Source organism: Phacochoerus africanus, chromosome 1, assembly GCF_016906955.1.
Source record: "Phacochoerus africanus isolate WHEZ1 chromosome 1, ROS_Pafr_v1, whole genome shotgun sequence".
NCBI lineage: Eukaryota > Metazoa > Chordata > Mammalia > Artiodactyla > Suidae > Phacochoerus > Phacochoerus africanus.
This window is the reverse complement of record NC_062544.1, coordinates 155,549,625-155,572,935: the sequence shown is the minus strand read 5'-3', so window position 1 is coordinate 155,572,935 and position 23,311 is coordinate 155,549,625. Positions and strand designations below refer to the sequence as shown.

Below are 23,311 nucleotides of genomic sequence, written 5' to 3'. Positions count from 1 at the left end.
CCCTTTCCCAGCCAGAGATGAGGGTCTGTAGGGTGAGTGAATGGAGGTGGGAGGAATAAATCCTGACTCTTACTTAGGTATGAGCCCTGAGGGTTCAGTTTGTATAGCAGTGAGAAACTAGACCTAGTCTATTCTTTCAGAACTGTGATAATAAAATAAAGCTTCTCTCTCTAACATTAATGTCAAGAAGTTAAAATTCCAAGTAAAGCAATACAGATAGGCAAAGCAGCCCACACAGCTCTCACAGTTATAAATAAGAGAACCTGGACTTATTTCAGGGGAAAGAAGTGGGGGTTTTTGTGTGTTTGTTTTATTTTTGATGTTATTTTTCATAAATGATATAAAAAAAGGAAAGCAGAGTTTGATTGAGGCTAGCACACAGCTGCTCTATTGAATGACAGTAAGGACCAGTTGTATCCTCTTTGATAAGGTGCTTATTTTTAGGGTTGCCAACTCTATTCAGAAGTTCTAAATTATGGCTGGAATTCTCTTCCAGTTTCTACATTAGGCAAAGCTGCTTTCATGGCTAAAAATTGATTTTAACTTTGGTTTTAGAACGTGGTTCTAAAACACAGTATCAGTCAAATTAGAGCTGTATAGCTTTTAAATTTACCTCTTTAGTAGAAAAGCCTGTATCTGAACATTTTTGAATGCAGAAAAGTAAAGGAAACTGTCTTCACATTTTCTATGAAAATCTCATTCCATAGTTAATTTAAAAGATTAATTCACTCATCCCTAGGAGTTCCCTTGGTGGCGCAGTGGTTAACGAATCTGACTGGGAACCATGAGGTTGCGGGTTCAATCCCTGGCCTTGCTCAGTGGGTTGAGGATCTGGCATTGCCATGAGCTGTGGTCTAATTTGTTTGCAGACACAGCTCAGATCCTGCATTGCTCTGACTCTGGCGTAGGCCAGCGGCTACAGCTCCAATTCGACCCCTAGCCTGGGAACCTCCATGTGCCACAGGAGCGGTCCTAGAAAAGGCAAAAAGACAAAAATAAATAAATAAATAAATAAATAAATAAATAAATAAATAAGAGATTAATTCACTCATCTCTTTGGGTTATTAATATTCTTTGGAACTATTGTTTTTTTGTTTTTTTGGGCTGAACCTGTAGCATGTGGAAGTTCCCAGGCTAGGGGTCAAATTAGAGCTACAACCGCCAGCCTACACCACAGGCACAGCAATGCTGGATCCCAACCACATCTGTGACCTACACCACAGCTCACAGAAATGCTGGATCCTTAATCCACTGAGCAAGGTCAGGAATTGGACCCATGTCCTCATGGATACTAGTTGGATTTATTTCCACTGCACCACAACAGGAACTTCCAACTGTTGATTTTTAAATTTTATGATTTTATTACTCATTGAAACATAGCATAGTTGCCTTAGCAGAAATGAGGGGGCAGTCGTGGTGAACCCAAAACTGATCTAATGGGCAGGATATTCCTTACTTAGATGACAATCCGTGAGGATGCTGTATAACTTCAAGAGATTGGGAATTGATTATTCTCTTAGCAAAAGGAGCATTGGTGGTTAATATTTCAGAGGGGTGTGCAAGATGGCCAGTAGTACTGTTTGCTTGCATAGTGGACGCCCCCCAAATACACACTGCTTAATGTATTTTTTTATTTCTGTGCAAGTATTCCATTGTATATTTAAGCAGTAGTAGGAATTTTTTGGGATTTTTTTTATAGCATTTATGGTTACATATTTCACAGGAACTCTGCAGGGAAATTAGATGATACATTTCAACGAATGAGACTATAGTCGATAACACATCTCTAAGCAATGTGATCTTCATCTCTTCAGCCCTGCGATAGCTGGTAAAGTCCGTGTAGAGGACACATGGCTTAGTTAAGCAGACGTAGCAATATCATACTTAGAATTATTTATTTTTATGGTTTTGATATTTTATAAATTTTGCAAGAGTTCATACATAATTTATATAAGAACTTGCTTTCTGTCACAGTCATACCAGATACCTTGTTGCTACTTGATCACTTGATAGCTTTATTTTTAAAAATCACCACAAACTGAATGGTAGGAATTAACAGGAGAATTACTTTTACATCATCATTACCTTTAGCATGTCTGGGCATAAACTTACTTGAAATGTCTGTGTGACCCAGGTTGTTCCGTGCTGTACTTATTAGAATGTGATGGTGAGAATACCTGTTGATTTATAGTTAATATGTTCAGATCCAAAAATGTTCAGATTTTTCTTCTTTAGATTATTGTAAATTATGTATATATATATATTTCCCCCTCAATATCTTTTGCCTTGGATAAGTAAGATTGAAAGGAATGGGAACACTGTTCTGTTTCCTTTGACTACTGTGTGACTCTTTAGTATAAAAACCCTGCCTTTCATTTTTGTGGAATTGAATATTTTTTTGAATTCTTACATTAAAGCACACACGTTAAAGTTGCTTTTTAACATTTATATTGAAAATGTGTACAGATAATCATTATGCTCTATTCCCACTTTTCCTTCATGGATGGAGTTAGAGGTTTAAAGGCTACATTTAATATTTTGCTCTTGGGAGAAGCTCCCATTGTGGCTCAGTGGTAGCAAACCCGGCTAGTATCCATGAGGATGCAGGTTTGGTCCCTGGCCTCGCTCAGTAGGTTAAAGATCTGACGTTGATGTAAGCTGTGGTGTAGGTTGCAGACATGGCTCAGATCCTGTGTTGTTGTGGCTGTGGTGTAGGCCACAGCTGTAGCTCCGATTCGACCCCTAGCCTCGAACTTGCATATGCCGCGTGCATGGCCCTAAAAAGACCAAAAAAAAACTTCTACTTTTGAGCTATAAAACTTAATTCAGAGTCAAATGCAAAATAAATACTGTAACCCCACTGCCATTGGAATATCTGCTCATATAAAATAACATATTTTAGCTATTTATGTAGCATCTGACAAATGATATTACTGCCCTGGAGGGGACATTTTCTCTGCCCTTTAAAAGACCCTTAATGGAGTTCCCATTTTTGCTTGGCCAAAACCTGACTGGTATGCATGAGGACTCGGGTTTGATCCCTGGCTTCGCTCAGTGGGTTAAGGGTCTGGCGTTCCCATGAGCTGTGTGGTGTAGGTCACAGACACAGCTTGGATCTGGTGTTGCTGTGGCTGTGGTGTAGACCAGTGACTACAGCTCTGATTCAGCCCCTAGTCTGGGACCTTCCATATGCTGCAGGTGTGGCCCTAAGAAGACAAAAAAAAAGACCTTAACATTTTTGCATGTCTTGATAGTTACAAATTCTATTTGATTTATTTGGAAATACGTTAATGTTTTCCATCTTAAAAATAATACATTGTATATGTAGGTTGTGTTTTCACAGTTTTTATTGGAAGATTGAATATTTTACGATGTCAAGATGCTTATAATGTTAGTGTCAGCTTATAACTATTGAGCTTGGGGAATAGGCACAGCTAGATATGACTAGTTTTAAATCCCTAATATTATTCCAAGATATGACATCATCATAGGCATTCTTAAGAATTTCTGGATATTGTTTTTATTCTGTTTTCATCAGATATGGTTCTGCCATGGATTTTTTTTTTTTTGGTGACTTTTCCTTTATTTGAAAATAGATTTCTTGATTTATGTCTTCTCTGAATTATTTCACTAATTACCGTAGCTGACATAATTCTGCTGTTAAGAGGTTACCTTCTATTCAGTGACTAAATGCAATTAGGAATACACAATTAAGAGTTTCTTTCTTGGTTTTCTTGTATTTACAGTATTACATTGTGTTTAGAAAGCATTTTCTTGAGAAAAACAAGTCAAGGAAATGATTTGCATGCTAATCTTATCAGTATAGTTTATGGCAATAAAGAGGTCCGTTAAAGTATTTTATTTTATTTTTAGTTTTTATTTTTTGCTTTTTGAGCTGAACAGGCTAGGGGTCAAATTGGAGCCATGGCTGCCAGCCTACTACCACAGCCACAGCAACACCAGATCCAAGCCACGTCTGTGACCTACACCACAGCTCACAGCAATGCCGGACGGATGCTTAACCCACTGAGTAAGGCCAGGTGTCGAACCTGCATCTTCACAGATACTAGTTGAATTTGTTTCCTCTGAGCCACAACAGGAATCCCTAAAGTATTTGAATAGTTTTTAGGGTGCAGAGCATATGAAGATATCTTCCTTGACATAATTTCTTCTGTGAACATTAGAGAATATCTCTAGAAGGAGGAAAATGTGTAAAGTTGCCCAGATACTCTGTAGCAGAGTGCTTCTTACTACTTCTGTTTGCACAGTGCCATGAAGGTCACCGCCACAACCCTAAACAGACTTGAGTAGGAGAAACTCACATTCATAATATGCCAATGAAGAGTAGTCTTCTGAACTACTGTGGTATCAAAGGGAGAACTACAGTTTTCAGAGAATTCTTACTATTTTTAAAAGGACAGAAAACTTTCTATTTTAATATTTCTTCATTATTAATTTTAGAACAGTGCTTAAGATTCCCAATATATATTTTGTTTCCATTATGGTTGCAGATTTTATACATCAGCAATCTTAGATTTATTACTTAAATATTAAATTCATATTAAGAAGAATCGATTACAAGATGTTAGGAAAAAGCTGGAGAAGTGGAAAGTTAATTCAGACATTAGTTTAGGAAATAAAGATTTAAAGTTTAATATCATTAACATTAAGAAAATATTATTTAGTCTTATGAAATAGTTTTAATATTTCCTGGGAATGAGGAATAAATCGATTTATAACAGTTAATATGTTTTCAGAGTGACTAGTTGCTGTCTTGTGATGAAATAGTTACTACCCTCGATGTATTTTCTGTATTTGGCTTTCCTTCTTAAAAATAGATATTTTCCTCAAGAGATATGGAAACATCTCTCTCTTTTCCTTTCTTGCCTTATCGTTATCATTCTGTTTAATTTCACCTTCAAATAGCCCCAGTGTCCTGATGGAGCAGTGTCCTTAAGCATCTGGTACAGTGGGAGGAAAGTACCACATATAGCAGATATGTGTGATGGCCTGGTAAGCATCCAATGTTAGATCCTAGGACAGATTCATAGCAGAATTGGTCTCATTGTAGTCATTTATAACACTCAGTGCCTAAAGATGGCTTGTTTTTGAAGATGAGTTAGCTGCATGTGCTAAATCTATACCCGATGCACTCATTGCATTTTATATATAGTATACCTAGGTGCATTAGTCTATTTCTTTATTTTTTTAGGGCCACCTGTGTGGCATACCAACATTCCCAGGCTAGGGGTCAAATCAGAGCTGCCAGCTGCCAGCTGCCAGCCTAGGCCACAGCCAAAGCATTGTAGGATCAGGGCCATGTCCGTGACCTACACCACAGCTCATGTCAATGCCGGACCCTTAACCCATTGAGTGAGGCCAGGGATGGAACCCTCATCCTCATGGTTAGTAGTCGGGATCATTACTGCTAAGTCACAACGGGAGCTTATGGGTGTGTTAGTTTAGCTGGAATAGAGAAATATTTGCCCCAGTGATAGAGAGGATTATTAAGATTTTGAGGTAATAGTTTACATTGAAGAATTGCTAAAAAGACCCCTTTAAAAAGGTCACTTGTATAAATTTATTTAATTAGATAATTATTGCTTTTTCGGGCATATGGAGGTTCCCAGGCCAGGGGTCAAATCAGAGCTGTAACCGCCAGTCTATACCACAGCTCACAGCAACGGCGGTCCTGAACCCACTGAGCGAGGCCAAGGATCGAACCTGCGTCCTCACGGATACTAGTCAAATTCACTTCCACTGAGCCACGAGGGGAACTCCTAAATTTATTAATTAGATCCTGGCCCCCACCTCCACTCTATGTGTGGGGGCCTGGCCCACCACCACATATCCAACAATACTTTTTTAAAGTAGCATAATTCTATAGATAGATATATATTTCAGCTGTGGTTATTGGAAAGTCCTGGAAAATGTATGTCTGGAAAATTAAAATCATAGAATACTGAAGCTTCAGAAATCGGGTATTTAGGAAGGAGTATATAGTAATAAAACCTGTACCTGTGTACAGCTTGGCATCAGTTTTGGAAAGTTGTGAAAATTGTTTAATGTTAGTGAAAATTAAGTGAATGCATGCTTCCAGTGCTAGGAATGTTCTTCCATGATATTTTGATCTTCAGAGTGAACTGTTAATTAAAGGAGTTGGTAAGGAGAGATCCAAACTCCTTCCCCTTGATTTTCATAGCTTTCTGTTCTTTACCTTATCTTCCCTTTTTGTCATCATTTATCATATTTTCTACTGTACATTTCCTTATGTTTTGCATTTCACCTAATCTGGAATTCCTGCTCAGTCCATGCTCACCAGGTACTTAATGCCATTTGATTTGATCTTCTTTGCATCCTCAGAGAATTTTGTATCTACTTAATGGCACCTATCACATGCTGCCTTATATCTTCATGCACAAGTCATTATCCCTAGAATGCACAATGGGGACCTCTGCCTTAATTATTTTCCTTTAGCAGGTGTTCTATAGTTAATAGAATTTAAGTTGGTTTGTGTGTGTGTGTGTGTGTGCATGCACACATACCTTCTAGGTATTTTAAGATTATTCACAGTCAGCAGTGTTAAATCTTATCCTTCGAAAGCTGTGTACTTGACTGTGTGAAAGAATCCTGAATAGTCTTATACTGTGCTCTTCTTCTATTTCCATGCTGAATCTTCACATTTTTCCTTGTCTCAATCCCATAGACTTAATTCAGAGATCTCATCTGTTCTCTTGACTATAAGTTATTTATGAGTAAATGATTTATTTGACCTTTGTGGCCTGAGGTCTCCCTCTTAACTATTAGATATATTGCATAGATATCAACTGCTTTTCTACCCAGGGCCCATGTTTCTGAAGAATTAAGTGCAGTCTTTGCACTGTGAAAATGTAGCACGATTGAGGACAACAGGTGGAATATCTGGTTTGGGGAGAAACCGTGATTGATTCAACTTGGAGCATGTTGAGTTCAAGATACTGATGGGTAGAATGTAGATGATTGGGGATTCTAGAAAAACATAGACTAGAAACGGGATATTAGAAATTGGACATCACCTTCATAAAAGTGGTGATTGAATAAGCAAGAGAGTTTGTTGATCCCAGAGGTAGTCAATATAAAGAGAGAAAAAAGCCAAGAGAAGAATATAGGGAATATTAATTTTTCATCAGTGAAAAAGGAAAGATGAACAATGAAAAGAAAAAGGTAAGAGGAGAATTCAGAGAAGCTATCTCTTAGAAACCAAGAAAGGAAATAGTTTTAAGGAGATTCTAGTCTATAAACATAACTGTAGTGGTCAGAAAGGAGGAAGAAATCATTGGGGCCTTTTCACAACAAGGAGGTTTAGTAAATCATTAAAGATGGATGCACTTGAGGGCTCTATGGGAGGTGAGAAAGTGGAGACAATAGGTAAGTTACACTTTGGAGAAGTTAAGCTATGAGAAGGAGTGAAAAGATTGTAGTTTGATTAGATGGCAGGATCAAGAGAAGTTTGTGCTATTTTTGTGTTTTATTTTATTGGATTTGTTTGTTTGGGCTTTTAGACCAGGGAAGCAATAGGGAGAAAGAGATTTGACATGTGATTGTTGGAGGAGAAGTCAAAGAGATGATGGGTGAATGGGCTCAGAAGCCCAAGTAAAGGTATAGTCTTGTCTGAGATGGGAGTAAGGCATGAGATAGGACAGAGAAGGTACAGAAAACTCTTGAAGAAAGATCTCTTAATGACCTGTGGGGCAACCTCAGGTTGCTGAATACAATGTATAATTGGGGCCCCCAAAGGTGTGGTGTTGAGGCTGGGAGCAGGGTGGTTAGAGTGGGACAGAAGACTAATGAAGAAATAACAACCGAAATGTTTCCAGATTTGGTTAAAACTGTAAACCCATGGATCTAAGAACTCAACAAACCCCAAACACAAGAAGCATGAAGAAACTAATGCATAACACATTATAATATAGTCAAATTGCTCAAAACTAGTGATAGAAACAACCAGAAAAAAATGTTAACATAAGAAGAACCAAGAAATTTTCTCATTGAAAGCAATGAAAGGGAAAAGACAATAAAGCAACGTATTTACTGTAAGGAAAAACTTATGTAGAATTTTATACCCAGCTAAAATATCTTTCAGAAAATAAAGAGGAAATAAAGGCTTTTTGAGAAATACAAAAGCTGAAAGAATTCATCACCAGCAGACACACACTATAAGAAATGTTAAAGGAAGTCCTTTAGAAACCATTAATGCCATGGATCTATACAAAGGAACAAAGTGTACCAGAAAAAATGGTAACTGCATGGGTAAATATATACAGTTTTTTTCTTATCACTCAAATCCTTTAAAAAGATAATTGAACATATTTCAGTGTCCCTTTCATAGTAATTGATATAGAAAATCAGTAAGGCTATATAGATTTGAATGACAGTATCAACCAACTTGATTTAATTAACAGTTGTGGAACACTGCATCTAACAACAGCAGAAATGTATATTTTCAGGTTCACATGGAATATTTACTAAAATAGACCATATTTTGGGGCATGATCAAATTGCTAAATAAAAAGTATTTAATTCATACAAAATAGGGTTTGTGAACACAGTGGAATTAAATTAGAAATCAAAAATAGGAATCTAGAAAATCCTCAAATATTTATAAACTAAATAATACACTTTCAAATAACCCATGTGTCCAGGAAGTAATCAAAAGAGAAATTACAAAATGCTTAGAATTGAATGGAAATAAAAACATTTCAAAATTTGGGGAATGCTGTTCAGGGGAACAGCATTAATATTAAACATTAATATTAAAAAAGAAGGAAAGTCTCAAGTTAGTGTCTTAGTTTTCACCTTCAGGGACTAGAACAAGAGCAAATTAAATCCCAAGCAAGTAGATGAAATAATAAAGATTAGATGGAAGTCAACGAAATAAGATACACAAAAAAAAATAGAGATCAAAAGTCAGTGAAACCAGTGCTAAACTCTGAGAGTATCATTAATGATAAATCTTTTGCCAGACTAATCAGGAGAAAGGAACTCAGAAATTAACAGTATAATGAATGACCAAAATGATATTAAAGATTCTTACAGGTATTAAACACCAAGAGAATATTATTAACAACTTTTCCCCAGTAAATTCAGACCCTTAGGTGAAGTGGACACTGTGGAGGATAAGAATTTTCAAAGCTCATCCAAGAAGTACATAATCTGAATAGTCCTATATGTATTTAAAAATCAGCCCCAAAAGAAAACTGTATCTACAGCGAACCCTAGAGAACTGGTTTGAATACCTTCAAACATTTAAGGAAGAAATAATACAAATTATATTACAATCTCTCAGAAACTTGGGAGAGAATATTTTCTAACACATTCAATGAGGACAGCATTACCTTAAACCACCACCTGACAAAACTGCAGATACACGGAGTTCCCGTCGTGGCACAGTGGTTAACGAATCCGACTAGGAACCATGAGGTTGCGGGTTCGGTCCCTGCCCTTGCTCAGTGGGTTAACGATCCGGCGTTGCCGTGAGCTGTGGTGTAGGTCGCAGACGTGGCTCGGATCCCGCGTTGCTGTGGCTCTGGCATAGGCTGGCAGCTATAGCTCCGATTCGACCCCTAGCCGGGAACCTCCATATGTCGCGAGAGCGGCCCACGAGATAGCAAAAAGACCAAAAAAAAAAAAAAAAAAAACTGCAGATACAGAAATTCTAAACAAGTTTATAATCCCCATATCTGGGGATTATAAATATATCTACTTAAAAATAATATTATGACCACATAGTCTTTAGAATATAAGAATTCAAGCTTCTTTTATCATTTGAAAGTCAAGCACCACAATTTACTAACATACTAAAAAAGAAAAACTGTATGATCATCTCAGTAGGTGGAGTGGAAAAAAGTCCAAAATTCATTTCTTTCCATTTCTTTTTTTCTTTTTAGGGCCACACCTGCTGCATATGACAGTTCCAAGGCTAGGGATTGAATCAGAGCTGCAGTTGCTGGCCTAAGCCACAGCCACAGCAATGCCAGATCCAAGCTGCATCTGTGACCTACACTGCAGCTTGTGGCAGTGCTGGATCCTCAACCCACTGAGAAAGACCAGGGATTGAACCTGCATCCTCATGGACACTGTCAGGTTCTTAACCCTCTGAGCCACAATGAGAACTCCCAAAATTCATTTCTAATAAAAATTCCCAACAGTCTAGGAATAGACAAGAACCATCTCAATCTGATAAAGGGCATCTACCAAAAACAAAAAACCCAAAAAAAGAAAAAAATACCCTATAGCTAATATCATACTTAATACTGAAAGGCTGAATTCTTTTACTCAATAACAGTAATAAGACTAGGACATCCACTCTCATCAGTATTGTTCTCAAGGTTCTAGCCAGTACACTAAAGGCAAGAAAAGTAAATAAAAGGCAAGAAAATATTGGGTAAGAAAAAGTTAACTGTTGGTGTTCCTGTTATGGCTCAGTGGTAACGAACCTGACTAGTATCCATGAGGATGCAGGTTTGATCTCTGGCCTCACTCAGTGAGTTAAGGATTCAACATTGCTGTGAGCTGTGGTGTGGGTCACAGACACAGCTCAGATTCCATGTTGCTGTGGCTGTGGTGTAGGCCGGCAGCTATAGTTCTAATCCAACCCCTAGCCTAGGGACTTCCATAAGGCCCCTAAAAGAGAAGAAAAAAAAGTTAACTGTTTGTGGATGACAGGACCATCTATGAAGAAAATCCAGTGTTATATACAAAATGGTTACTAGAACTAATAAACGAATTTAGAAAGATTGCAGGATACAAGATCAGTGTATAATAATCAGTTGTATTTCTATGCTAAATACTATAGTATTTCTATACTAATAAAAATCAAATTAAAGTTCTTTAAAAACATAAAAGCATGATAAAATAGGAAATTCGTAGAAATAAATATGACCAGAATGTGAAAGACCTACATGATGAAGACTATGAAATATTGTTGAGAAAAACTAAAGACCTTGTTGGAGTGGTATACCTTGTTGGTTGGTCAATATTAAGAACTTAGTTCTTTCCAAGTTGATTTATACATTCACCACATTCCCAAAGAACATCTTTGCAGGCATTTTATTTTATTTTATTTTATTTTATTTTTGTAGAAGTTGAAGGGTTGATAATTGATATGGAAATGCAGAGAACCTAGAAGAGCCAAAATACCTTTGAAAAAAGAAAGTTAGAGGTCTGATTTCAAATTACAGTAATCCAGACAGTAGTGTTGGCACTGAGGTAGATCATTGGAGCAGAATAGAGTATCTAAAACTTGACCCACATGTGGATGGACAGCTAATTTGCAACAAAAATGCAAAGGCAAGTCAGTGGAAGAAAGGATTATCTTTTAAATAAACAGTCCTGGAGCAACTGGATTTCCAGCTACAAAAAAATGAACTTTAATTCATACCTTGCTCCATATACAAAAATTAACTCAATGTAAGTCACAGACCTAAATGCACAACCTAAGACTATAAAACTTCTAGAAGAGAACAATAGAACAATTAGGGCTTTATGTTAAGCAAATATTTCTTAGATAAGACACCAAATCACGATCTGTGAAAGAACAAACTAGAACTTGTGCTCTTTGAAATGGTGTTAAGAGAATGAGAAGACAAAGCACACTCAGAAATTATATTTGCAAGTCATATATCTGATAAAGGATATATTTGTGGAATATATAAAGCACTCTCAAAATTCAGTATAGGTATTCTCCACTTTTCAAAAGTCCTCTTTATATCACTTTGCTTTTATAAAAGACTTATGTTAGTACCTGTTTTCACTAACCAAGAGAAATCCAAAGAGGATTTTTGGTTTTACAAAAAAAAAGGTAAAAATAGTGTTCAAGCATTTGCTTTACAGCAGCCATTATAGAGGCGTCTCTCACCCTGAGCAGCAGCATTGGTCCTGCCATGCTCCTTCCCTGGATGCCACACTCAGCATCTTGAATCAAGCTGCCATAGCTTTTGAACTGTTTGTTAGCATCTGTGATTTATTTTAGTTTATTTTGTGCATATGTTACTAAGTTGTATCCTAAAGTAATTGTTGCTTCGCTTTACAACATTTCAGTTTACAAAAGGTTTCCTGGGAATGTTCTACTTTCAGATAGCAAGGGAAACCTGTAATAAAAAAAGTAACCCAGTATAAAAATGGGCCAAATACTTGAACATACGTTTCACCAGTAAAGATATATAGATAGCGAACAAGTACATGAAAATATGATTAACATCATTAGTTGTTGGAAAATGCAGACTAAAACCACAGTGAGACCATTATACACCCATTTCTATGGCTGAAATTGAAAACTGAAGTGTTTGCAAAGATAAGAAGGAATGTTAGCTCTTATACTGCTGATGGGAATGTAATATGGTACATTGACTTTGGAAAACAGTTTGGCAGTTTCTTAAAAAGTAGTCTAAATGGCCGTCCACAGGGAAATGGATAAACTACTATATTCATACAAAGGACTACTTCTCAGTAGGGAAAAGGGGTGAACTGTCAACACATGCTATGTCATGGAGGACTCTCAGAATCTTATTCTGAATGAGAGAAGCTTGAATAATTCCATTTATATAAAATTCTAGAAAATGTGAACTAATGTCAGTGACAGAAAGCAGATTAATGGTTATTTGGGGATAAAGTAGGAGTGGTGGTGGGAGGACTGGGAGGAAAGTGTTAGAGCTGTAAGGCTATTTTGGAAGCGATGGATATGTTCATTATCTTGATTGTGGCCTTTGTTTCAGAGGTGTATACATATATGAGAACAGATCGCATAGTTTATTGTATGCCAGCTGTACTAAATAAAAATAAAAACTGTCTTTGCTCTCTGACCACTTGTGCTACACATCTAAGACTAGTTCCTATATTTACTGGATCTTAAGACCCAACTAGGACACTTATTAAAAATACTGAGTTCCAAGCCTCAGAATTACTAGGATGGGGCTGAGGAATCTGTACTTTTAACAAACACCCCAGATGATTTTTTCTTATTACTCAAGCTTGAAAAGCTTGTTCCAGATTAGATTAATTGCACTTTGGCCACCTGAACCCATTTCTGTATATAAGAAAGGGATGTTAGGTTCCTAATACTAACAGAAAGGCCTAGCTGTAGAATGCTTGATTATGCTTTTACTGTGGCCAGATGAGATCATTTAGAGTAGGGCAGGGTTTTTTTCCTTATTGTATATAATATATTGAGGTCAGCCTTACATTATAAATTCCTGAAGTGACAGAATGGAAATCTCTAAATAGTCCCAACATTAGTGAACATTGCATTAAAGAATAAAGAAGAATTTTATTTATATCCTTTTTCATATCTGTATATGTTGTTAGTGGAAAAACAATTTATATCCCAGCTATTAAGAAGCTATAAAATAACGCAAGTTGGGAAAAGAGGAATAAGATGAATAGGAGAACATTGTTATTCTCTGCATGTTCTTTAAATGGATGTAACAAGAGTCTTTCATAAAACTCTGGAAAAAACACCCTGACCTTCTATTTGCCCCCTTTCCAACGACGTCAAATGAGAGGAAATTATAGAATAAGTCTGTCTAAATTTTAAATGGTTCCGTTATCAGAAGACTTTAGAGAACAAGTTTTCCACAAATCATCTTAGTGCTACTTGGTCTTGATTTTTTTTAAAGAGTGGGTGAGCCAACATATAATTAATCACTTTTTTGTTGTTGGCTTCTAAGGAAATGAAACTGCAATGTTCCCTTTGGCTTTATTGTTCTTTTTTGGTGTGTATTAGTGCCGCAGTATGTAATATGAGAACCTTAGGTGGCTCCTTAGGGGACAACACCACATGAAAGAAGGGGTTTTTAAAAGTCAGCTCATGTATGTCATACTATTATGGTACCCGTGAACACCCTGGATCTCAGATTCCACCAGCATTACTGTAAAAGTCTTTTATGGTCAGAAGTTGTTAGAATATCACTTGTTGGTGGATGGGGTTACTCATCAAATGCCAATATCCACTTGTTACCAATGTTCATTGTTTGCTCCTCCAAAATCTAGTTTGAAGTGAATATTCTTTCTCCACAGCTGCTGCCACTATCAGTGAATAAGAACAGACCCATCTCTTCTTATAAAGATGGGGTGGGAACACCTGTCCAACTAGTTTCAGTTCTTTTTTTTTTTCTTTTTTCTTCCCTGTGGAAATTGGATAGTATTTAAAAAATTAAGCATTACATTGACTAATAGCCATCATTATTAAAAGTTCACATAAAGTATGGAGTTCCCGCTATGGCACAAGGGGATCAGTGGCATCTTGGGAGTGCTGGGACATAGGTTCGATCCCAGACCTGGCTCAGTAGGTTAATGTTGCTGCAGCTGCAGCTTAGGTCACGACCAAAAAAGATTTTTTAGAAAGTTCATATAAAGTTTAAAGGTGAGCAATACTCATATGTAAGCAGGCACCTTCCTTTAACTTTAATTAATTTGAAATTTTTGTTCCATTTTTAGGCAGAATAGAATCTTTTGGTTTAAGGGAAATTCCAATAGACTCTTGTCTCTATGGAAATTAAAAAAAAAAAAAATCCATCTCCATCTGATCCCTGTCTCTTCTCTCCTCCCAAAGCACAGACCTAAAGAATGAGCATTGTTCTACCTTAATGGTAACTATTAATGAAAAAGATACTAAGTTCTAAAAAGCTTAGTATTTCTTTGGTTTTAGTATGGGAATAATGCTGGCCTAAAAACAAGTTGAGAAATGTACCTTCCCTGTTTTTTTAGTGAGTTTGTGTAGGATTGTACTGAGGTTTGAAATGTTTTCCCCTAAAAGATAGGTTGAAGTCCTGACCCTCATACCTCAAATGTGACCTTATTTGGAAACAGGGTCATTACAGATAAAATGTTAAGATGAAGTCATAATCATTTAAGGTAGACCTTAATCTAATGTGACTAATTTCACTCTAAGAAGAGACACTGGCATGCAAGGGGAGAGTGTTGTGTGGAAACAGAGGCCAAGATTGACGTGGTACAGCTGCAAACCAAGGAACACCGGGGATTGTTGGCAAAACACCAGCAGCTCAGCAGATGCAAAGAAGGAGGGAGTGTGGCCCTGCGACACCTTCTTTTCAGACGTCGAGTCTCCAGATCCATGAGACAAATACCATTAAGTCACCTAGTTTGTGGTAGTTTATTATGGCAGTTTGTTATTAGGAAGCTAATATGGATTTGTATTAATTTTTTGTTTTAAGTTTACTAGAATTCACCCAGTGAAATGATATGGATGCAGAGTTTTCTATGTGGAAAAAAATTTTTATAATGATTTTTATTTTTTCCGTTATAGCTGGTTTACAGTGTATTGTCAATTTTCTACTGTACAGCCAGATGACCCAGTTACACATACATGTATACATTGTTTATTCTCACATTATCATGCTCCATCATAAATGACTAGATATAGTTCCCAGTGCTATACAGCATATCTCATTGCTTATCCATTCCAAAGGCAATAGTTTGCATCCATTAACCCCAAATTCTCAATACATCCCACTCCTCTCCCTCCCTCTTGGCAGCCACAACTCTCTTCTCCAAGTCCATGATTTTCTTTTCTGAGGAGATGTTCATTTGTGCTGGATATTAGATTCCAGTTATAAGTGATATCATATGGTATTTGTCTTTGTCTTTCTGGCTCATTTCACTCAGTATGAGATTCTCTAGCTCCATCCATGTTGCTGCAAATGGCATTATGTCATTCTTTTTTATGGCTGAGTAGTATTCCATTGTGTATATATACCACGTCTTCTTAATCCATTCACCTGTCAATGGACATTGAGGTTGTTTCCATGTCTTGGCTATTGTGAATAGTGCTGCAGTGAACATGCAGGTGCATGTGTCTTTTTTAAGGAAAGTTTTGCCTGGATATATGGCCAAGAGTGTGTTTACTGGGTCATATGGTAGTTCTATGTATAGTTTTCTAAGGTACCTCCATACTGTTTTCTATAGTGGTTGTACCAGTTTACATTCCCACCAACAGTGCAGAGGGTTCCCTTTTCTCCAGCTTTGTTATTTGTGTACTTATTAATAATGACCTTTCTGACTGCTATGAGATGATACCTCATAGTGGTTTTGATTTGCGTTTCTCTAATAATCAGTGATGTTGAGCATTTTTTCAAGTGCTTGTTGACCATCTGTGTATCTTCTTTGGAGAAATGTCCATTCTGGTCTTTTGCCCATTTTTCCATTGGGTTGGCTTTTTTGCTGTTGAGTTGTATATCTTGTTTGTATATTTTAGAGATTAAGCCCTTGTCAGTTGCATCATTTGAAACTATATTTTCCCAATCTCTAAGTTGTCTTTTTGGTTTTTTATGGTTTCCTTTGCTGAGCAAAAGCTTGTCAGTTTGATTAGGTCCCATTGGTTTATTTTTGCTTTTATTTCTGTTGCTTTGGGAGACTGACCTGAGAAAACATTTGTAAGGTTGATATCAGAGAATGTTTTGCCTATGTTCTCTTCTAGGAGTTTGGTGTCTTGTCTTACATTTAAGTCTTTAAGCCATTTTGAGTTTATTTTTGTGCATAGTGTGAGAGTGTGTTCCAGTTTCATCAGTTTACATGTGGCTGTCTGGTTTTTGTGTAGAAAGATTTTTATTATGAATTCAAGGATACGTTCATCTGTTAAATTATTTGAATATAGTAAAAGTCTATGATATTATGTTTTATATAATTTACATTTTCCATTTCTCAACTGTGCAGACTAGCTATAGTATTTAAAGTAACACATTTTCATATTAGGAAAATTTTAGACATAATTAACAATTTTGGGTGGTGGAGTTTGTAATCAACAATAAAAATAATTCTTTCCAACAGCTATAATTATCTTAGAATGTAAAATAATAATATAATATTCACATTCAAGGATGCATTCATTAAAATGTTCTTTTCTGTCCAAGCAAAAGACTCTAACTGGGTATTTTTGTAAATATCTTTTTGCTTTTAAGAGTTGGTTGATCTGTTATTTTTCGGTCCATAGCTTATCACAGGCGGCAGCTCTCTGAAAACTGTTTTAAATATCCCCTCATGGTGTTGCTATGCTTCTTCTCAGTGGGCCTTCGGAGTGACACTGTGGGAGCTCATGACTCTAGGCCAAACACCCTACGTGGACATCGACCCGTTTGAGATGGCCGCGTACCTGAAAGATGGTTACCGAATAGCCCAGCCAATCAACTGTCCTGATGAACTGTAAGTTTTTCTGGGTTCGAAGACATGGGTTTCATTTCATCTACAATGTTTGGGTAAAAGAAAAAGCAGGGGTGTCCACACTCATCCAGAAGTTTCCCTTTTGAGAGTAATGCCTCTGTGGGCTTGAATTATACTCTTGTAGAGAAACCACAAAGTCAGGCAGACTCATTCACCCTTTAGTGCATTTGACAGTAGAACTTTTGCATTTCATGTTTGTAGTGGTTAATTTAATCCAAGAGACTAATATACAAATATGCAGAGTGAGAAAACACTGGTTACTCTGTGAGTGAGATCTGACTTATTTATACAGCCGTAAGGACATCTTTAGTTATAAAGAGCCTTTCTCACTGCCATCTTGCCTAGCCGGCTGCTGTCAATTGCTGTATATGTAAGGAAGATGTTCTCGTCTAGTGTGTGAGCTAGTTCTTTTCCTGCTTTCATCACATAGGTTGTCTTCCCACATAATGAGACTGGAGTGGACAGGAGGCTGTTCAGGGGTGATCGAGTGCATAGATGAGTGTGGTCTCAGTTCCAGAATCCCTTAAGTTTTATTCTGTGGTGAGCTTTCACACAGATTTTATTATGGATCCAGGGTTCTTACATCTTAGATAAAGCTTCCTCTTTCTCCAGGTTCTTTCTCTCAGAACTTACATTCAGTTGACCTCTGAACAATGCGGCTTTGGACTGTGTGGGTTTTTTCAGTGGTAAATGCTACAGTACTACAAGGTCCATGGCTGGTTAAATCTGCAGATGTGGGAGAACTGGGGATACAGAAGGCTGACTATAAGTTATATGCAGATTTTCAACTATGAAGAGGTCAGTGCCTCTAACCCTTGCATTGTTCAAGAGGTAACTGTATGGATAACAGATTATTACTTTGTGTTTTAGAGTTACAAAAAAAAAATCTCTATTTGCTGATATATTTTGACATGTTCTCACAAATAATTGAAATCCACACATAACATCCAGATAACTCATTTTAGCTTCTCATTTTAGAACTGCCAACAGATAGTAATATTGATTGAATTTTACTATGTCATCCTTTCCATACTGACGTTTAGGCAGAAAACATAAATGGTATCAAATTGACTAAAAGGTACCAAAAAGTACTGTATCAACACTAGCCAGATTTTCTCTTTTGTCACTCTCCAGATTTGCGGTGATGGCTTGTTGCTGGGCCTTAGATCCAGAGGAGCGACCCAAGTTCCAGCAGCTGGTACAGTGTCTCACAGAGTTCCATGCCGCCCTGGGGGCCTATGTCTGACTCTACACTCACAGCCCCGCAGCATCAGGAGGAAGGTGCCTGTCACGGATGCTTCATACACCATGCAGCACCAACGGAAGCACATTTGTCTTCCAGAACACCGTGCCTTAGGAACGCTTTTAGAATCTGAACTTTTTAAGACAGACCTAATGATGTGGAATATTTTATAGATATCACTTTTATTAGTTAAGCTGAAAAGGTTTTTGTAAATTTTTTGGCCAAAAATTTTTTAAACATAGTTAACTTTGGACTAGGGGTACATTCTTACAGAATAAATAAACAGTTTTTAAAATTGTTTAAACTCAGATATTTGGAATAGCTTATCTTAGTGCCATCTGCTTTTTATTTTTTGACTTCATCAAGGTAATGTAGGTGACTCACCTTTAAAGTTTTAAAAATATTTATCACTAGTCTTGGGAATGGTTTGTCTTCAAGATGTAGTACTTTTTCTTAGGAAAAGAAAAATAGAAAAAGATGTCAGTTTGCCTTGAACAGGAAAAGGCAGTATTGGAGGAAGAAAACTTAAAGAAAAGCTAGAGGGAGAAAGAGAAAAATACTTGCTAGAAACCGAAACTATGCTTTTGTGGAAAATTGTGTGGTTTTTTGTTTTTTTTTGTTTTTGTTTTTAATGAAAAGGTGTTCTACTTTCCTATTTGGGGGGAAGTAGGGACTGAGTTCTTTGAGGTATCCTAAATTTGGCAGAAACTGGCATTTCTGTGAGCCGCAAGTGATTTGGGGCAGGTCAATAGTAAACAATGGTAGTTTTATTTATTTTTACTCTCTGGAAAAGGAGATAACAGAATTCCAGAAAGTGAAATCCTGTTTCTACGACTAAGAATCGCTTTTATTGCACCTAGAATAGTGCTATGCACAGAATGGGTGCTTGAGTTGTTGTGAGTAAAAAATGTAAACTGGTCAATTTTGTGCTATCTTCAAGGCTGGCTTAAGTATAAAATTGTTTTTTTTTAAACACTTGAAAAATTAAAGAATTTGTTTTATATTATTACAGTATTGAAAATATTGCTCATAATGAATGATTGATTGTGACTGATAAGTCTTTGAACACTCAACAGCTAGACATCCCTGTTTCACTTCATAGGTGTCTCACTCAGGCTCCCAAGCCCTAACCCAGATACAGCTGACTCTGCTCAGCCTCCAGGTTTTAATAAAAAGTTGAAATTATTATTACACAGAAGTATTACAGCAATGAAACTTTTATCCAGAGCCATTAGATTCAGGGTGTGTATACATTTCTCCTTGGCTACAGTCGGCCTAAGGCAGTGTTGAATGGGCCTCTTAAATAGCTAAGCCTATAGCTCCCATCCTTACAGGTTCGGAGGAGAGAATGTGTAGCAGCTGGAGGCTTTTGCTGTTCTTATAGGAGCTTTATGGATCAGTAGCACATCTGGAAAAATAGCTCACACAGTTCATGCTCTGCCACAAGCAGGCCAAGAACATGATCTTTCTGTGTGCCATTTATTAACACTGGTTCTTTGTTAAATACTCGGCCCCCTGAGGGGCTGGCTCTTTTTAAAGCTCTTTGAACTGTGTGAGTTACAGATGTTTTTGTCCACAACCTACAGTCTCAGAAGGCATTCAGTCAGTAAATATTTACTTAGTGTTTATTATGTATTGAATGCACATGGGGTGAGTGGTTCAACTCTAGCATCCCTTCCAACATTCAGTGCATTTTTTTATGTGTTCAGGTTAGTGCATTTAGATACCAGAGTTCTGTGTACAAGATCAGTTCAAAGAAAAAAATGCTGTCGGCTTCTATCCCAAATTAGCACGTAGTGAAAGGTGCTCTCAGTTTGCTTGGATATGTGGTGCTTTTAACCATATCTCTTTGTTTGTAAGCTGTTTTATTTTATGTATGTATATTTGTTTGGAAAGTGGTTTAAGACTCTAAATAGATTTTTCTTGCGAAACTACTTGGGAGTCATTGACTTCGATGAAAAGAGCAGTTACAAGATTACCATGGCTGAGAATATGTATGGAGTTTGTTGGAGTAAAATGTCTGTGAGATTTGGGAATGGAGTAGATGCTGATGCTGGAGTGGGATGGGAATGGCAAAGAGAGGAAAGAAGTGCTTTAGAGAAGAATGGAAGGTAGTCCTATAGTTTCTGGAGCAAGGGTAGGCTGGGAAAGCCTTTGACTCAGTTGAGAAACATAATAAAAGGAAAACACTGTGGATCAAAAAAAAAGATTACCATGGCTGGTCTGGTTCCAGTGGTTTGTAAATATTACTGAACAGATTTTGTGGAAAATGTAATTTTTATCGGAAGGAAGCAAATTAACAAAGCACTGATGTGATGTAAGCTGACTCTGGTGACCAAGAGCTCTATTATGTTCAGTCCTCTCATGTAACACCTCCATTGTAAGTGAGGAGGATTGGGTTATTCACTCAATCTCTATTTGTTTTTTTTGTTTGTTTGTTTTTGTCTTTTTGCCGATCAGTCTCTATTTGCTGAGTGCCCAGGTATGTCTGACTCTCAAGATATGCAGGGAACAAGACAGATGATGTTCCTCCCTTTCTGGGTCTTATATACTGTTGTTGTTGTTGTTGTTGTTGTTGTTGTTGTTTTAATTTTTTGCCCTTTAGGGCTGCACCCTAAAGGGCACATGGAGGTTCCCAGGCTAGGGGTCACATCGGAGCTACAGCCGCCAGCCTATGCCATAATCACAGTAATGCCAGATCTGAGCCGCCTCCATGACCTATACCACAGCTTATGGTAGTGCTGGATCACCAACCCACTGAGCGAGGCCAGGGATTGAACCCACATCCTCATAGATACTAGTCGAGTTTGTTACCACTGAGCCGCGGTGGGAACTCTGTGGGTCTTACATTGTTGTTAGGAGAAGAGATAATGAACATAAGCAAGATTTTGGTAAGTGCTATTGAAAAAATAGAGTGGTATTGGAGAGAATGGATGTCTTGTTTAGTAGGTTTTCTCTGGGCAGGTGACATTTGAGCTAGGGTCTGAATGACAAAAAGCCACCTATGAGAAGATCCAAGCAGGAGGGACATACCGCAGCTGTAGAAGCCTTAAAACAGGAAGAGCTGGCCCTCCCTGTTCATTCTTCAGCTGCTGCTACTGAAAAGCCGTTGTGGCTAGAACGTTGTTAGGGAAGAGGTCTGGGAGATGCAGGAACAGACGGAGGGCCTTGTTAGCCGTGGGACACATTTATATTTTATTCTAAATACAATGGAATTTTGTTCAAGGAGTTTTAAATAAGGGAGTGACATGATCTGATTTGTCGTTGTAAAAAAATTATGCCAACTTTTTTGTGAAGGTTAGATTGTAGAGAGGCAAAGGTGAAAGTAATGAGACTATAAGAAACTAGTGCCTAGTTTAGGAAAGAAAACAGCAGTTTTGGACCAATTTGAGTTGTGCATGAGATTAGAAGGGGCAGATTGGACCTGGATCCATTGGCTATTGGAGGGTGGGCTGAAGAAGGAAAGAGAGTGGTCAGGAATGACTAGTTGGTTTGGGGCTTGGGCATCTTGGCCAAATTATGTACTGAAATGGAAAAACTCTAGGAGGAACAGGTTTTTGCTTTGGCAGGGGAATGAGTAATTTGTCATAAGCCATGTTTGAGATGCCAGATGGTCATCAAAATGGAAATTTTGAGTAGATAGCTGAGAATCTACAGCTCAGGGAGGAGGTCTAATTGAACATATAAAGGTAGGCGTGTAACATATAGACTGTATTTAAAGTCATGGTGTTGGATCAGCTTGCTTCAGGATAGAGTGTAGATGGACAGAAGGTCCTGGGACTGAGTCCTAGCACCCCAACTTTTAATGGTCTAGTGAAGGAAGAAGAAATAACAAAGACCAATGAGAAACCACTGTAGTTAGAAAGAGCACTAACAAAGACAGGAAAACGATGTGTCACGGAAGCCCAGGGAAGAAGATGTTTCAAAATGAAGAAAGAAGCCTGTGTGGGGTTTGGCATTATGGAATTATTGATGGAAGCAGTAGGAACTGGGGCAAGTTGACATGTAAAAAGTAGGTGGGAAAGTGGAGAGCCCTGCTGCAGCCAGCACTCTTGAAAGTTTTGCCATGCAGGGAAGGGGAGCAGTAATTAGACAAGATCAAAGAAGTATTGGGCGGGACACAGGGCATATTTGTTTTCCAGAGGAAGATACAGTACCAGGAAATGTTTCACAGGTGATGGGAACGGTTGAGCTGAGGGAGAAAAGTCACTTTGGGTGTGGAACACTCTTCCTTCTTGTCCTTTGGTCCATGAGCATGAAGCCCTCTCCAGTCTAGGCGCCAGTCTCTGGTTGTGGTAAAAGTCATGTTTTTACTGCGAGAACATGCAAGGGTGAAGGGAAGTGGTGCACAGTACTTGAAGCATTTTCATTATGTGCAAAGCTGCCTGTAGTGAGTTCACTTCCTTAGGACTTTAAAGCCGTCATGGTCTAGTTGCCATCATCATCTTTTGCCCCACTGCCCTGCAACTGCTTGACTGGCCTTGGTCCTTACCCACCCATCCAGCCTCTGCCAGAGTGATCTTTCCTAAACTGAGCTGCTATCCCTGCTTAAAACCCTTCAACCACTTCCCAGAGCCTTCAGGGTAGAATTCAGAACTCCTAGAGGTACAAAGCCTCACTCACCTCTACTGTTTGCCCTCCTGGTTCTTCAACCAGCTCACCGTTTTCCTGCCTGAGCACATGGTATTATTTCACAGGTCCTTTACTTTACTTGTGCCATCTCCCCTGCAGATTACCCAGCCACTCAGGAGACTCCCCGGACACCTCACCCTGCTCCTCCAGGCTCCACAGTTGCTCTTCAACATTGTTCCCTAGGTTTGCATTCTGACAAAGCTAAGAATGGGGCTTATTTTTACC

At 37.9% G+C, this 23,311-nt stretch overlaps 1 protein-coding gene across 2 annotated transcripts in view; it reads left to right on the top strand.

Annotated features, from left to right (window-relative positions):
- Window positions 1-19,647, top strand: part of RYK (receptor like tyrosine kinase) — a 98,796-nt gene extending 79,149 nt beyond the window's left edge. For both annotated transcript variants that reach the window (XM_047782849.1, XM_047782846.1), the window contains exons 14-15: window positions 17,057-17,193; window positions 18,346-19,647. In XM_047782849.1, the coding sequence (XP_047638805.1) occupies window positions 17,057-17,193; window positions 18,346-18,457 (249 nt within the window). In that variant the 3' untranslated portion in view covers window positions 18,458-19,647. The remainder of the gene's footprint in view (window positions 1-17,056; window positions 17,194-18,345) is intronic.
- The last annotated feature ends 3,664 nt before the right edge of the window (window positions 19,648-23,311 follow it).